General features: G+C 38.0%; 1 protein-coding gene across 4 annotated transcripts in view; it reads right to left on the bottom strand.

Moving 5' to 3' along the window:
• LOC140159496 (uncharacterized) overlaps positions 1-18,192 on the bottom strand; it is a 208,664-nt gene that overhangs the window by 67,935 nt on the left and 122,537 nt on the right. For all 4 annotated transcript variants that reach the window (XM_072182988.1, XM_072183001.1, XM_072183006.1 and 1 more), the window contains one exon: positions 368-481. In XM_072182988.1, the coding sequence (XP_072039089.1) occupies positions 368-481 (114 nt within the window). The remainder of the gene's footprint in view (positions 1-367; positions 482-18,192) is intronic.

Below are 18,192 nucleotides of genomic sequence, written 5' to 3'. Positions count from 1 at the left end.
CTATGCACAATCAGAGGCAGTGCCATGGGGGAGGGGGTGTTGAATGGGGGAAAATGGGTAAAAACCCAAAATTATGAAAATTTCCACTTTTAGCAGCAATTTTACAAACAAATTGTTGAGAAGAAGGATGTAGTAGCAGTGGTCAGAGTAGTTGCAGAGGTTCTATACTACAGCTACTTCATTGGTAGAGAATTCAGTTATTCATCACTTTGTAACCTGAGTGTAGTAAATTCAGCTTAATGCAACAGTATTCACATTAAGTTTAGATCATCCCTAAGTTTCAAGAAATAAGATTTAAAAAGTATAGTGTACTTTTTATATACATGGTAAAAACAAATACAAGATAGAAAACAATTTCATATCTTACTTATTTCACATCTGGTTCCAGTCCATCCAGCTTGACAGATGCATGTGAATCCATTGATTCCATCAACACAGAATCCTCCATTAAGGCAGGGGTTGCTAGCACACTCATTAGTATCTGAGAAGAAAAAGACAAATATTCTATGATTAGATACTACAGATTGTCAGAAAAAATGACATTACCAAGGTAGCCTCATCAATGACACTCATAACTTGACACAAGATTCCAAACTTACCATTGACTATATTGATTTCTTAAAACTCAAATAGTATGCACTATCATGATCGTGTAGACAGTGGAGGGTCTAGAGAGGGCTTTAGCCAGCCCCAAATTTAAGCATTAATATTGCAACTTAATTTTCGCACTTAGTGCATGTTTTTACAAGTAAAGTAAGTTCTGGCTGGTACTCCACACTAAAAGCTACTGAAGGCAAGGGAGTAATGGACTATCATAGTCTGTATACCTTCTTCGAGTCAGTAATTTAGATATTGTTATGAAAAGTATATAAAAGTATACATTTTCAGAAAGGAAATGAAGCAAGGAATTCAACTAGCATTAACAGATTTCTGCAAACATTAACAGTTCTGGAGGAAATCTTAAAATTTGATTTTACTTTACTGACTCGAGGAAGGTATACGGACTATTATAGGGGCAGTGGGTGCCACTGATGTGACATGCTTGACAGGAACATTTGTCAGTAATATCATGTTGTTGGTACATTCACAAATTTAAGCCTCCCGTTCCGAAAACTTGGCTACGCCACTGCTAGAGACAAGCAAAACATGCTTTTCTCACACTACTACTCGAAACAAACCTGACAATTACACCAACTCAACCATAGACCCAGTAAACAATTTATTTGTTAATAGTGCCATTGTAAAATAACCCCATGGGAAAGTTCCCCAACCCAATGGTATCCATTTCTATCCCTGAATTAGGCCACTGACTTTTCTGCGGCCAGACAAAATGTTACTAGCTGTATAATTATTTGATTGCGCTTTAGCAATAATGACATAAAATGATCTCAGATGTAAACTGATGAGGCCTGATGCAAGGTTTCATAACAAATGTGTATTTTCAAGTTTGCCTCCACTGTTTATCCAACCAAAAATAAGTGGGCCTGTCATATCTCCACCCATCGATCAACTCTTTGGTCCACCCAACCTGTTTCTTCAGTGAATTCTGTTAATACCACCCCAGGTTTGGGTCAAGTTTACTCCAAGTGAAATTTTGGGTTACTGGCATGGCCAAAATATATCAAAAATGTATAAAAATGGGTCAATATAATGGGTCATTAAATTTTATCAAGAATAATAAATTATGTGACCGTCCACCACAAATAAGCTGTTATGTCAGCATTTTCATTTTTAGAGATATTGGACAGGCAACTTTTTATCAAAATAAGCTTCACATTGATATATTGCATGTCCCTTGCTTGTTGGAGGATAGTAAAAATCAGTAAAAAAAAGAGTTGCAAAATCTTTTGCTCTCTATCAATAGTTTGAGAGGTTAGGCCATATCTCAAAACAAGCTCTGCTAACATTACAGCACATTCCTGATGGATTTGTCACATATATAACTCATAATTTCAATCTGAGGGGGTTAATCCAACCTGCATCACAGTCTTGTACCAATACTATATCTACGCACAGAACATTACAGTGCATACAGTACTTATAGCAAGAGTGTTTCAACCTATATCTTGACTAGCATATGAATCGATATGATAGATCTACTCTTACTAAAATGTTAACTATTGTGATTGATTTATGTACTTAGTCTAAAATTAGCTCTAGAGGTAGACAGTATTCTTTCATGATCTATTCACTGGATCAAGGTTATTTAAAACATAAATTATGTTGAAATGACATTAATCCATTTCTATTCTTATTTGTTGTCGTAAATGTTGCAGAAATGTCAATTTTCACAAAACGGGTTCTTTCAAAAGTTCAAGTTGAAAATGACATTAATTTTGTTGTTGTATATGTTGTAAAATATGTCACTTTTGACAGCCCTTGATTAATTGCTTATTGTTCTTTTGTCAAGTTTATAATCTCCTGTAAGCAACTGTAACAATAACAATAATAATAATACATCAAAGGCTTTGTGTGTTTGTGACAGATTTGCATTCAGGACAACTTAAAATGCCAGTGTCAACAGGAAATGAATATAATCATGTATAAATATGATGTATATGGTATACCATACAAACTGCATTCATTAAAGACCAGAGCTCAAAGGTAAAGGACTTTCAGAGATCCATAACGACCACAGAATTAAAACCAGAGAACCAGGACTCGACCGCCATCTTGATACAGACATGGAGCATTTGAGAGACGCACTTGATGCGACCTGCACGCGAGTACCAAGACGCTTCAGATGAGACGCAGAATTGTTTTCGCTCATCTCCGCGCACCGTCGGCAAGGACCCGAATACCCCCAATTTTCTCCCCATAGCTGACTGGCGCGATTGTACGTGGCGGTATAGGGAGTCCCGGTTCTCCTTCTCTAATTCTGTGATAAGGACCAAATAAATCTGTAAAATTTTCTGAAGAAACTTACAAATGGTTGATAAAGCTGTGAGCAGGAGAATACCCTTAAACCATTTTCTTTTCAGAATCATGATATGAAAATACAAATTTGCATCCGTCTTGGTTATCACATCCCCTATTGGATATGCATGGAATTCATTATTTAATAATTGGTCTCTTTTTTTATTATTAAGTTATTCATTGCATAAAAATGACCAGCAGGTAGAAGCTGAGGAAAGTTGGCCTTGTAATTTTAAAATAATAGATCAAAAGAGCAAGATAAAATACAAATCACAATTGATAAAATATAAAATATGCCATTGATATTAAAACTACAGTGTCTAAGCATTAATAAGTGTAGGAGCTAGCAATATACTGATGGGTTGTAAAACACGTATAGCAACTTGTTCAACCCGGGAAATCTAATTTTTAAAATATATGCGATGAACAGTGATCATTGTTTTCAATCCATGCATGTTACATGTTTTTCCTATATGCCTCCTTAACCCTAACCCAACTAGGACTCACTAAAGCTCACTATTGAAACCGCTCTGCGTGCACGGATTCCACGGGACTTGATGACGCAATCAGATTTGTCATATATACCCAGGGAATCGCTGGCGGGCCAACGTCACCTGTGTAGCTACATGCTGGGGATCTTCTGCGTGGCATGCGAGGGGTCCGAGGCTCGAATCCCGGGGGTGCCAAGTGACTTTCTTCTTCATCTTCTCTCCTTTTTCATTCCTTCTTTCCCTTCCGATAGCACAAAAACCACGGGTAGGGTTAGGGTTAAACTACCGTTTAGAAGTGTGTGTCATCATGCAGTGACTCTGATTGGCTGTTTATGATCTGGTGATGTCTCGCAATAACACAATAGACAAGAATGCAACATAATAGACCATTCACTAGTGTACTTTGGGTGACAGAAGCATGGATTAACTTTAGATAGAGAGAAAAAGAACATTCACAAACAAATATTTTAGATAGAAAGATTACAATATCACAGTAATGCTTGGACAGACTATAACCATGAAATTCACTATCAATCACAACCAAAGTAGAATGTTTCAAACTACTGCTCAAGCATCACATGGTTTCAAAGCAGTAGCACAGTCTCCTATTCATGAATATCAGATGGCCTTAACATGTACCTGGGCCTCTATACTATAATAGAGGTCTTTTATTTTAGACAGAAAGATTGAAATATCACAGAAATGCTTGGACAGATAATGACCATGAAACTCGCTATTTCTATAAATTGCACCAAAAGGAGAAAGTTTCAATCTACTGCTCAAGCATCACATGGTTTCAAAGCAGCAGCACAATTCTCCCATTCATGAATATGGCCTTAACACGTACCTGAGCCTTAATAGATGTCTTTTACAACTCATTTGTTCTGTATGAATGATGCCAATTCAGGTGATAATTTTGCGGGCAATTTTCAGCAACAAATACATCAGTAAATCACACTAATTACCAGTAAATCATTGTTGTAGCAACAAACAAATAGTATTATCACTCACTCATCACCAATGCAACAATATCAACAAGGCTGCATTCCTATTTAAACTCATTTGTGCTGTATGAATGATGCCAATTCAGGTGATAATTTTCAGCAAACAAATAAATCACACTAATTACCACTAATGGTTGGTGTAGCAACAAACAAATATCAACTACATCAACATGGTCCTCATCAGTTCTTAAGTAGCGCTCTCTTTATACTAGCAACATGTTTATACTGAATAGTTCAAGTTCAAGTTCATGTTTATTTCACCATCATATCATAATTATATACAGTAACAAATGGTCGAGAAAACGATGGTAGGACAATCACAAGAGCAAAGCTCGAAAGACGTGATTGCCCTCAGTGACAAAAACAAAAGACGCCTACAGACAACAGACAAGGACGGGGATGAAAAACGGCGGACTGACAGGACTAGTGCAGACAGACAAAGACGTTGGCAATGGCAATGACATATAAAAAGAATATTATATATACCCAGCATCACACCACACATTTATTCCCCCACATCTTTATTGATCCAATCATGCTGGTATTTCCACATGGAGCAAGAGCCTGGTCCATTCTGACCCAAGCATATGCTGGTGTCTCCACACAGAGCAAGAGCATCTTGTTTGAGCCTGGTCAATCCTGACCCAAGCATATGCAAGTGTCTCCACATGGAGCAAGAGCATCTTGTTTGAGCCCGATCCATCCTGACCCAAACATATGCGAGTGTCTCCACATGGAGCAAGAGCATCTTGTTTTGTTTGAGCCTGGTTCATACTGACCCAAGCATATGCTGGTGTCTCCACAAGGAGCAAGAGCATCTTGTTTGAGCCTGGTTCATACTGACCCAAGCATATGCAAGTGTCTCCACACAGAGCAAGAGCATCTTGTTTGAGCCTGGTCCATACTGACCCAAGCATATGCAAGTGTCTCCACATGGAGCAAGAGCATCTTGTTTGAGCCTGGTCCATCCTGACCCAAGCATATACTGGTGTCTCCACATGGAACAAGAGCATCTTGTTTGATCCTGGTCCATCCTGACCCAAGCATATGCTGGTGTCTCCACACAGAGCAAGAGCATCTTGTTTGAGCCTGGTCCATACTGACCCAAGCATATGCTGGTGTCTCCACACAGAGCAAGAGCATCTTGTTTGAGCCTGGTCCATACTGACCCAAGCATATGCTGGTGTCTCCACACAGAGCAAGAGCATCTTGTTTAAGCCTGGTCCATCATGACCCAAGCATATGCTGGTGTCTCCACACAGAGCAAGAGCATCTTGTTTGAGGCTGGTCCATACTGACCCAAGCATATGCTGGTGTCTCCACACAGAGCAAGAGCATCGTGTTTGAGCCTGGTCCATACTGACCCAAGCATATGCTGGTGTCTCCACACAAAGCAAGAGCATCTTGTTTGAGCCTGGTCCATGCTGACCCAAGCATATGCTTGTGTCTCCACACAGAGCAAGAGCATCTTGTTTGAGGCTGGTCCATACTGACCCAAGCATATGCTGGTGTCTCCACACAGAGCAAGATTATCTTGTTTGAGCCTGGTCCATGCTGACCCAAGCATATGCTGGTGTCTCCATATGGAGCAAGAGCATCTTGTTTGAGCCTAGTCCATACTGACCCAAGCATATGCTGGTGTCTCCACACAGAGCAAGAGCATCTTGTTTGTTAATTTTAAAAAATATATGCGATGAACAGTGATCATTATTTTCAATCCACGCATATTACCTTAACCCTAACCCTCCTGTATACTACAAAATACTACTTGATATATGCGCTGTTCGTGCATGCATCCCATGTGGTGTGATGACGCAATCGCCTAAGTGATATATAGGCACGGTTTCGCTGGCCAGCGAAGCTTCAAGACCCGTGGCAAAGTGTCGCCGACCGAGTGCTTGGCATGCGAGGGTCTCGGTTAGAATCCCACCCAGAGCAAACAACTTCTCTCTTTCTTTTCTCTCTTTATTCTTTCCTTCTTTCCTTCCCATCGCCAAAAAGCCCTCAGGCGGTTAGGGTTAAACTACCATTTAAAAGTGTGTGTCATCGTGCAGCGACTCTGATTGGCTGTTTATGATCTGGTGATGTCTCACAAGAACACAATAGACAAAAATGCAACATAACACTAATAGACCTTTCTACCATACTGACCCAAGCATATGCTGGTGTCTCCACACAGAGCAAGAGCATCTTGTTTCAGCCTGGTCCATGCTGACCCAAGCATATGCTGGTGTCTCCACATGGAGCAAGAGCATCTTGTTTGAGCCTGGTCCATACTGACCCAAGCATATGCTGGTGTCTCCACACAGAGCAAGAGCATCTTGTTTGATCCTGGTCCATGCTGACCCAAGCATATGCTGGTGTCTCCACACAGAGCAAGAGCATCTTGTTTGAGCCTGGTCCATACTGACCCAAGCATATGCTGGTGTCTCCACACAGAGCAAGAGCATCTTGTTTGAGGCTGGTCCATACTGACCCAAGCATATGCTGGTGTCTCCACACAGAGCAAGAGCATCTTGTTTGAGCCTGGTCCATACTGACCCAAGCATATGCTGGTGTCTCCACACAGAGCAAAAGCATCTTGTTTGAGGCTGGTCCATACTGACCCAAGCATATGCTTGTGTCTCCACATGGTGCAACCATTTAAGCAAACAATTTGACAGAATCACTTGCACCTGGTAGTAAGGTACTTTTATCTGAACATCATTTCAAGTGTCAGATATGACTCTTTATTACCTAAGAAAATATCAGAATTTTGCCAATGCTGATTTCTTTTCCATTCTCATGATGCTCACCAAAGTGTTATGGGAATTCAGAAATTACAAGTTCAAGTGTCCTCTAATTTGTCAGCACATTACTGAATAAAATGATCAACCATTTGTTTAAGTCTGATCCTGTAAGTTTTTTAAATAGTATAGATTGCTTTCTTGGTCACCATTTGCACTGTAATCCAAATTAAGGATGAATTTTGGGTTGTATATGTCAGCAAATCAGTGATTATCCAGCCTTCAATAGTTCACCCTGAGGTTCTGTCATTGCTTTTATTAATGCTTTGATACCCATTTGCAAGTCGTCATTTTTTGTTTCAGTCTATTGACCATCCTCAGCATCATAAAGTCACTCTCTAAAAGAAACATAACAATATTAAACTATTCATTTCTTTCTTTTATTGATGCAATGGTTCAACCAAAGTTCAACTATTGTTACCTTAAATATGCTATCTACACTGGTGAACATAAAAGTGCATCTACATTTGCAAGAAAGCCATGGTATGGGTTTTATTTTTTGCAGATTCGACAAAACAGGAAATAAAGCAGTCACACCTGGTGCATGGTGGTTTCATGCCATAAAACTTGCTGAATTAACACTTTGGGAAAAGGCATTCCTATGTACTTTCAAACCAGAATATCTCAACTCCCGAGGCTGCTAAGTCTACTAAAACCATCGATTAATGCTTTGCATGCTTGTCATAGGCCTCAACATAAAAAGTCACAAGTTTGAGATACTTCACAAAATATCAAGACCTCAAAAACCACTGAACCAATACTCGGCTTGTTTGTACTCATTTTAATGCATTTTACAAGCATGATCAATAAAATGTACAATTCTGAAATTTTAAAGAAAATGTGGGACTTGTTGCCTGCAGTTGACACCATTGTTAAAGAAAGTAGACCAACAGACAAAGTCCATGTGCTTTGTATGAACTGAGAATTTTTGCCATATTCATGAGGGATGATCGTTATATCTCTAGCATCTCTAACAAATTGCAAACGGTGTTGCATGCCTAATTGTTAACACAAAAGATGTCAAGTCTGTGCTTCAACAAATATGCGGTAACAGATGCAGAATGGTTGTTAAACTTCATGGAACGATTGGTCCTCATTAACAGATTATACTGGACTTTGCCACTTGGTAGACCACCTGTTTAAATTATTAGTCCATGACTAAAATTACAAACCAATTCTATGAATATTGTACTAAAGTGCATTTTGGTGATTTGCTTGAGTACCAGAACATCATGAAAAAATACTCAAAATTAGAATTTTGGTATTTTTGGAACACATACACAATCCCAACATAATTATGTCTTATATACCCATTTTCATTCTCAAGTCATAGAAAACAATTGACTTTAGAAACCATGCTCAATATAATACATGAACACAGCCAGTTTTACCATGAGTCATATTTAGTATGGCTTTGTTGTTTCTAACCAGTCCCCTGGTATTGTTAAACGGGGGGTCACCCTCCATCATAAAAGAACACCAGTTCAAATCCTGCCAAAGCCAAAATGTCTTTGTTCCTCTGCAAGACTTTGTTGTTACACTAAAAGATAAATGAGGTGACCTTTCACTGCACTTTTAAAATTGACAGTATGAATCAAAAAGTTCTGGTTTAACACACATCTGAGAATTAAGTGAAAAGAGACAATAATTGAGATTTTGGACAATAACGGCAATAAATTGTACTTTTAAACTGCAAATAAGAAACTATATTTAAAGTGATTGACAGTATGAATCAAAAAGTTCTGGTTTAGCACACATCTGAGAATAAGTGAAAAGAGACAATAATTGAGATTTTGGACAATAACTGAAATAAACTGCACTTTTAAAATGCAAATAAGAAACTATAATTACATAACAGAAAGTGATTGACAGTATTTAATTGAAACGTTTTGGTTTAGTACACATCTGAAAATATAAAGTGAAAAGGGACAAAAATTTCAATCTTGGACAATAAATAAGGGCAATAAACTGAAGATAATTATAGATTACTGTAATATTGTATAATTTAGGTGTTTATTTCAAAAAGACAAATAAAGAAAAACTTTATCCACAAAAGGCATGCACCTAGTTTGACAAAAATTAATATGGCTGATACTTGCACACTTGTACTTTGTGATCAATCATGCTTCTCCTTTTGAAAAGGTGGTATTGCTCTATACTTTCAGGGATGCAAATTGACACATGTCTGGTGACCAGTTAGAGAATAAATGATAGGAATCTTTGTTTTTTCTATCCTCTACCATGTGATAGACGACAGGCAGGTCCAATAATTTGAGTAGACGATAAAAATATTGGACCTGCCTGTTGTCTATCATAGGTAGAGGATAGTAAAAACAAAAATTCCTATCGTTTACTCTCATAAATGTTATCTACCAAAAAACGTTTCAAAACGTAAAAAGTGGCCAAAGTTTAAGAAATCTTTCCTGTGTGGCTTTTCACCCTTTTTTAAACTTGGTCCCATTTAGGAAAGTAGTAATAACATGAAGAATTAGTCCTAAAATGCCACAATGTGCAAACTTTGTTTTTAAACTTTGGCCGCTTTTTACGTTTTGAAACGTTTTTTGGTAGATATTAATTCTTTTTTTGAGGTAAAAAAAATATTGCGCAGTAAGTGGGTTCTTTGTAGCCATGCGAGGCGAACTATTTGGATATCCATATTTCATGGTTAATGGTTCTTTGTAGCCCTTGCAGGCAAACTAGTTGGATATCCATATTTCGCGTGAGTGGTTTTTGAAGCTCCGAGGGCAAACTAGTTGGATATCCATATTTCGCGGTTAGTGGTTCTTTGTAGAATTCTGGGGCAAAAGGTTGGATATCCATATTTCGCGGTTAGCGGTTCTTTGTAGACCTGCGGGGCAAACTAGTTTGCTATCCATATTCCGCGGGTTGTGGTTCTTTGAAGACCTGCGGGCAAACTTGTTCGATATCCTCATTTCGCGGTTAGTGGTTTTAACGACCCGTGACCACCCCAATCAGCTGCATACCACATCCTGCTATTTTGATTATCAAAATACTAGTTTTTTTTTAATGCTATGGGGTAAAAGAATTATTAAAAAATTAATAGCTGAACCCAATAGTTCAGCCAGGAACTGGAAACGACATATTGATGACTTTATATAGAGTGTATTCAATAAACCTAAGTGGAACGAGAGTTGCTAAGTAACCGCTATCCGAACCATAAACACACATGCATGATCAGAAAACGAGTGTTCAATTTCCTCATAGCATCCCACATTGTACACACGTCAGTCGAATTTGGCGGTGATGGTTTGATAGTTATAACATCGTTCACTTTGTGTTGAACATTGTATGTGGGCCTCGCTGTAATAACATAAAGATCAGTATAATCAGTGTGATATAATTTCAAGAGGTCACTTCCCGATTAAGCTAAACAGCCTATGTGGAGGAAGTGTATGCATGAGCAACCACATAAATGATAAAGTAGGGCTGCTAAGAATTTGCGCCGCAATTTGCGATTTTGGCTCCAATTATGCTTTTTTGACATTTTTTGAAAAAATCTATAAAAAAAAATAAAATAAATTTTTTTTTTTTTTTTGCGATTTTTTTTCTTTTCGTGGATTTGGAGAGTCCCTGGACCTAACATCAAGTGCTACCATCATTAAAAAAAAAAATTAAAAAAACAACAACAAAATTGGGAAAAAAGATACAAAAAAATTACAAGTTTGTATCCAAATGGGACCAATTTGTAACTTGTGTTCACTTCAAAATCTATCTAGATATAGACTTGTGTACAAAACCAATGCATTTTTATATCTTCAATAGACTATGCAGTGAACACAAGTTACAAATCGGTCCCATTTGGATACAAACTTGTAATTTTTTTGTATCTTTTTTCCAATTTTTTAAAAATCAACCACAAATGATTGCAGTACCTCACTCTAGGTCAAGGGACTCTCTAAATCCAAAAATATTTTTTTTTTTAAACGCAATTTTGTATTTTTGTATTTTTAATTTTCTTATTTTTTTTTTTTTTTTTTTATATAATTTTTTTCAAATTTTTTTTAATGATAGTAGCACTTGATGTTAGGCCCATACTTTTTAAATTTTTATAAAAAAATTAAAAATCGTAAAAAAAAAAAAAAAAAAATTTTTTTTTTTTTTTTTTAGATTTTGCGTTTTTGGCGGGAAATCGTGGATTTTTGCGTTTTTTGGAAAATCGGGGTGCGTTTTTTGGCCTCCAAAATCGCGTATTCTTAGCAGGCCTATGATAAAGTAATGAATACCCTCTATTGTTACTTTTACGACATTCGATTACATGGAGGTTACGACGAGGGCGCGATATTTGATTTCTTAATATACTTATGTTGCCCTTCAAAATGCCTAAAATCATCAAGATATTCCAATACTGTCTAAAGTTATGTAAAATTGTGTAAAATTTGTATGATTTATCGCACATAATTTCTATGTAGCATGGAGAATCATTTACATATGATTTTGGAGAAAAATGTGATAATTTTAGGGAAATATAGAATGGTGGAAGAAACAAATGAAACATTTTCCTGGAATGTGTAGACCATACTCTTTCTGTTCCTATTGATTTCTATACTGAAATAATTCTTAAAATGAAGTTGTTGGATGATTTTAGTTGGCATGTCTAGAGTGTAAACATGTAGGCAGATAGTAGATCATTGTTGAGAGGGCACTCTATTCACGAGATTTCTTTTCCAACGCCAAAATAGCACAAATTTTGGTGGTTTGCGAGTGAAGAGTGTCCGCACTATCGAATGACTACGTAACTGTTCAATAGGTTTTTGTAAATGGGCTAATTAGTTAGTGGGTAAGATGTACGTCTCTTTTGCATTGTTAAGACAAGCCATGCGGTCTCTGCTAGGTCTTTCGATCAACGTACTATGTGTGTTTGGTCAAGCGAGGATAATTTGTAAAGCAGTTTGGTAATGGTGAGGATGTTGCCCTTTTTGAAGACTTCTGACTTTTGGTAAGCCCAAAATGAATCAATAAAATTGTGTATAAGATATTTGCGGGGATATTTGGGCGCTATACAATTTAGAAAATAAATGGGCACTTCTCGGTTGGATATTATAGATTCTATATAATCTAAGTATGATATATTTTCGATGGTAAATATATTTTCACTTTAAAAGTTTGTAGTTTTCATAATTGCAATTTATTAATATTATATAAAAAGCACATATACGAGGGGGTATCCAAAAGTTTTTGACATCACCCAGAAGTGAAAGAGCTATACCGATGAAATTTTGTCAGTGTAATCACTGGTCCTTATGTACATTATGGTCCAAAAATGGTCTCATAAGTATGTTTACTTTCTTCACAGGTGGCGCTAGATGGGAAGTAGGCGCATAACCTTTTCATGATAAGATCCTCCACTTTCTTGAGTTTTTTCACTGTGGCCGCATCATCCGTAAGTGATGGACGTCCACTTCTTGGCTCATCTGTGAGGGACCTGTGGCCAGTTTGGAAATTCCTTTTTCAAAAAGCAATAGTGCCATATGATGGGCAATCATTACCGTAGATTGATTTCATTTCATCATAGATTTTCTGAGCACTGTAGGCCTAACCCTTCAAATGCATGAACTTAATCACGCTGCGTGCCTCAATTTTCACCATCTTGCAGGTTATGCGCCTACTGCCATCTAGCGCCACCTGTAAAAAAAAGTAAACATACTTATGAGACCATTTTTGGACCATAATGTACATAAGGACCTGTGATTACACTGACAAAATTTCATCGGTATAGCTCTTTCACTTCTGGGTGATGTCAAAAACTTTTGGATACCCCCTCGTAAATATATAATTGTAAGAGTATGGGATAATTTTAAAAATTAATAATTGCGAAACACCAGCTGTAGAGATCAGCAATAAATGTGTACTTCAGGAATTGCTGCGATTCCTGCAGTAGTTTTTATGAATAGAATACAATAGCGGATACAATAGCGAATTCAATAGAACTCTATTACGGGTAAATAAACCTCGTCGCGCTGCTAAATTTCACTTCTTATTTTTTCATTAACTAACCGTTATTTCATCAAGTAACCATTATTTTTTTAACTTTGGAAAACCTCGGCCGAGGTTTTTAATTTTAATAACTAAACTATTTTTTAAAGGAAAATCCCCCTATAAACTCCCCTTATTATAAAATGAATGAAACTTGTTTACAACTTCACATATTCTGTTGCACCTACTGCTAGCGTATGCTCATATTCCACACTAGTCTACGCATACAACGTGATACATATGCGCACCTCTACAAGCGTTTTACGCGTTATCAACACTCATGATGACGTGGGGTCGTCTACGGCCTGATAGATGGCACCCAATATCATGCGACTGTCCAATCAGATTATGTGTCTACGAACTAGACCACTCCCACTTACTAAGAATGGTGAGTAAACTTGCAGCCAGGTGAGGAAAGTTTCAAAATCACCAGCCCAACTGGAGGGTACCTTTCACGGCCTAATGGTGGGAAAGAAAAAGAGCAAGGTACACCAACTTGATGTGGGGAAACAAGTGGGGAAACATTAATACTGTACATCCATGATCAAGTCTTCTATGGTCAAACAAGGCTAGGTGAAATCATCAAGGGCAAGGAACAAGTCAGTTCATACTCTGCCGACAGATCACAGTTATTGATGTGCATAAGAGTGCATACATCCGTTCTTGGATATGGCAGCAACGATGATCAGACCGGTAACAATTTGTTCGGCCTGGTAAATTTTATGACCTAATGGTGCATAATGCACTCTTATGCACACCAATAACTGTGATTTGTCAGCAGAGTTTGACCCGACTTGTTCCTTGCCCTTACTGATTTCACTCATTGCTTTGTTTGATCGTGGAAGACTTGCTCATGGGTGTACAGTATTAATAAGGCCTACATCCATTCTTGGATATGGTGGCAATGATGATCAGACCAGTAACAATTGGGTCTGGTAACAATTTATTTGGGCTGGTCAATTTTATGACCTACTGACCCAATTGGCAAATGTCGGCAGAGTATATGACCTGACTTGTTCCTTGCCCTTGCTGATTTCACTCATTGCCTTGTTTGATTGTGGAAGACTTGCTTGTGGGTGTACAGTATTAATAAGGCCTACATCCATTCTTGGATATGGTGGCAATGATGATCAGACCGGTAACAATTGGTTCTGGTAACAATTTATTTGGGCTAGTCAATTTTATGACCTACTCGCCCAATTGGCAAATGTCAGCAGAGTATATGACCTGACTTGTTCCTTGCCCTTGCTGATTTCACTCATTGCCTTGTTTGATCGTGGAAGACTTGCTCATGGTGTACAGTATTAATAAGGCCTACACCCATTCTTGGATATGGTGGCAATGATGATCAGACCGGTAACAATTTGTTCTGGTAACAATTTGTTTGGGCTGGTCAATTTTATGACCTACTGACCCAATTGGCAAATGTCGGCAGAGTATATGACCTGTCTTGTTCCTTGCCCTTGCTGATTTCACTCACTGCCTTGTTTGATCGTGGAAGACTTGCTTGTGGGTGTACAGTATTAATAAGGCCTACATCCATTCTTGGATATGGTGACAACGATGATCAGACCGGTAACAATTTGTTCTGGTAACAATTTGTTTGGGCTGGTCAATTTTATGACCTACTGACCCAATTGGTAAATGTCGGCAGAGTATATGACCTGACTTGTTGCCTTGTTTGATCGTGGAAGACTTGCTTGTGGGTGTACAGTATTAATAAGGCCTACATCCATTTTTGGATATGGTGGCAATGATGATCAGACCGGTAACAATTTGTTCCAGTAACAATTTGTTTGGGCTGGTAAATTTTATGACCTACTTGCCCAATTGGCAAATGGCAAAACTAAATTAAGTTCCATGCATCCGGCATAGTTTAACAGTTTGATTTCAATGATTGGAACCCAGATTGAAGACTTGTATAACATGTATTAATATTGGCTAAAGGGTACAATATGTGACATAAACATTCCAACATTCATTTGATGTTCAGCCTCAATTTGGGGACTCCTGTGGAGCAAGACAGGGAATGCATTTGACACTGTCAAACCAAACCCCCGACTAGAATGAACAAACTATGCATAGAGCCACAAATTGACCACCAGATTGCCCAAACACACCACTGTAAAAGTTCAGTGGACACTTTAATAGATTGATGAATGTTCTCAGTCATCCAGTTATAGTAACATGAAATTTGGAATTAAACCAAAATACTGGACTTACTATTTTTAGGAACGCTACATTGCATGTGATACCATCCCACTTCATCAGTCACACGACCAGTCCAGCAGGTCAGTTGCCTGTTGAAGTGTGATGGTAATAATAGTAAGTCCAGTATTTTGATTTGATAGACTTTGAAAGATAAACCTAATAAAGAAAAGAAAGGGTTTGCCTGGTGCTACTGGTCCCTCTCCCAGTGGACCCTACAAACAAGTGAAGCTGCAACAGGCCTATGGCATGAATACACTCTATCTTTGCTTTTAGTAATAATATAAATTTCGGTGTTTTATTATAGCTCCTTTTCCCAGATCTCAGAGGGATCAAAGCGCTGCAATTTAAAAATTTATAAAGTACCAATATTCAAAAAGTCAATTGTTCAAAGGTGCTCAAAGGCAAACACGTGAAATTAAATCTGATGGACTTGGTGCGGATGGCATTTTAGTAGCTTCTTGAAAATGCCAACAGTCTGAGCATTTCTAACAGGTGTGTAGCAAGGTGACAAAAAGCGGGCGCCCAAAGCTGCAAAACTGGCGCACATGCCTGATTTCTAATACGGATGGGAAATTTGTTCCATTCTTTTGGTCCAAACCGGGGGTCCAAAGCATGAGAACAGGTTCTGAGTTCAAGAAACTGAGGAGATGATGACCACAGTTGTTGATGAACCGATTGTGACTGAAGAGTGTTTTTCAGATGAGGATAAATTCTGCATCAATTCAGACTCTGAAATGCACAATGATGGTGCAGATAGTAAAAAATGAACCCGGAAGTGACCATGAAATTTGCGATAGCACTGTATGTGCAGTCTTCCAAATTCGACAACTACAATGTTGTATTAAGCTTTGTTCACAAAGGGTGGGGGTTCAATTCCTGATGAAAAGGGTATCTGGTTAAAAATCGTGGGGGGAAAATAAAAAGGGTGGTGAACTGCCTAAGGCCATCCCACTTGATTTGTGAAAAGATCGCGAACCCTTTTGGCGAATGAGGCAAATTTGAAAAGAAATGGGGTTTCAAATTTAACTCTGGAAGGGGTTTCAAATTTAACTCTAGAACTTGAAAAGTGTATATCACCTAGGGTCTAGGGTGATGCCTTTGACCAAAATTTTTTATTTTTTCTAATATCTTTAAAAAAAACCACCTGGTCTTAGTTAATTGAATGGACAGTAACTTTGTGATGTCCACAAACCTCTAATATTATCATGTTAAGCTCCTTCTCTGCTGCAAGTCCTGGGTGAAAGTCACAATCTGGGTGGCTCACATGAGTGGAGCAACCTCCAAGCAGTGATGTGCAACCCTTTGTGCACTACCCCAAGACCTGCTGTAGATTTGTAGCTGAATATCTTTTTAATTCGGGCATAACCATAGAATACATACCGCATCAGGGTTAAGACTAGGGTTTAGGACTTAGGGTTAGCATTCAAGTTAAGGGTTAGAATAAATTATTGTGCGGTAGATAGGTAGTAATTTTATTTACTCATGTCATTTAGATAGTCATGTAGGCCCAGAGGGTTATTGACACATGGATGGTCATTGCACTGCAGCTCACAAACCAAGCTAATTTGTCAAGCCCAAACACCACTAAAGGCCAGCTGTAGGTAATTAGCCGAACTTGACCAGTGCATTGGTCATACAAAATCCTTGATGATACCTGGAGCATGAAAAGTTATTAATGAATTATTTAATCATAGGGTACACCCTGTAAATCCCAAACACTGTCAATCTGAACCCCCGTCTGTCCGAAAATCTAATTGAAAAAGACGTCAACCCTAACCCTAACCCTAGCCCTAACTTCAATTAGATTTTCGGACTGACTGTGGTTTGGATTGACAGTGTTTCGGACTGATGGGGAGACCTCAATGACTTCATCTGTATTCAAAGACTCTAAGAACCCCGAAGCCAATCAGAAAAGTCAGTAATTTGAAGGTAAAAAAACTTTTGGCAAAAATGTATCCTCTAATAAACACCCCTCCTCTAATAAATGCCCCGCTAGTCTTTTTGGAAAATTGAACAAACTAAATGCTCCCCCGCCAACTCCCCCATGAAACAAATAATTTCCATGCTATCTTTTGTAAGTAAGCTTACCACAATCCATACATGATTGGTAATGGCATTGGTATTGGTGAAATTATCATTGTAAAAATGACCTCTAATAAATGCTCCCCTTTTCAAATATTTTTATGCCCGGTGTTTATTAGAAGATAATAAATATACGGTAAACATAGGTGAAATTGATGAAGAGTTTCATGAGAAATATTAATATTTGGTCATGCTGTGTACACTTTGATATACTTGTGTCCCCTTTTCCATTCAACTGATACGATATGATATGATTTTAGTTTAGAGCTGTACAACATTGCAGCCGAGTGGCTGAATATATTATAAAAGACACCCAACAATTTTATGAGAGAAAAAAAAATACATAATGATAAAAATAAAAATATAAGCCTAGGTAATCAGGAATTGAAAGCAGTCCAGTGATGCACAGGAAAAACAGAAGGTAGCCATCAAACCAAAAATTACAGATATGTATGTGTAGTAGGGAATGGGTCTTTTGGCAAATCTGCTTGTGCACGCTGGGCATTGACAGATCTGGGCTGCATTTGCCAGCTTTCTTCCATGGACATCCGGTATGATGGGAACCAGGTATCTATGACGGTGACAGACTGTGTGGGTTCAACCCAGCACAAGTTGCCTAGAAAATAATAACTAAAGAATAGCAATTAACTTGACAATGAAATGGACTCTCAGCAAAGGTTACGGCGGTTTTATGGGCTGAAATACTTC

The sequence above is a fragment of the Amphiura filiformis genome, chromosome 1, assembly GCF_039555335.1.
Source record: "Amphiura filiformis chromosome 1, Afil_fr2py, whole genome shotgun sequence".
NCBI classification, from domain to species: domain Eukaryota; kingdom Metazoa; phylum Echinodermata; class Ophiuroidea; order Amphilepidida; family Amphiuridae; genus Amphiura; species Amphiura filiformis.
Note: the sequence above shows the minus strand (reverse complement) of the source record. Positions and strands in the feature narration are given on the sequence as shown.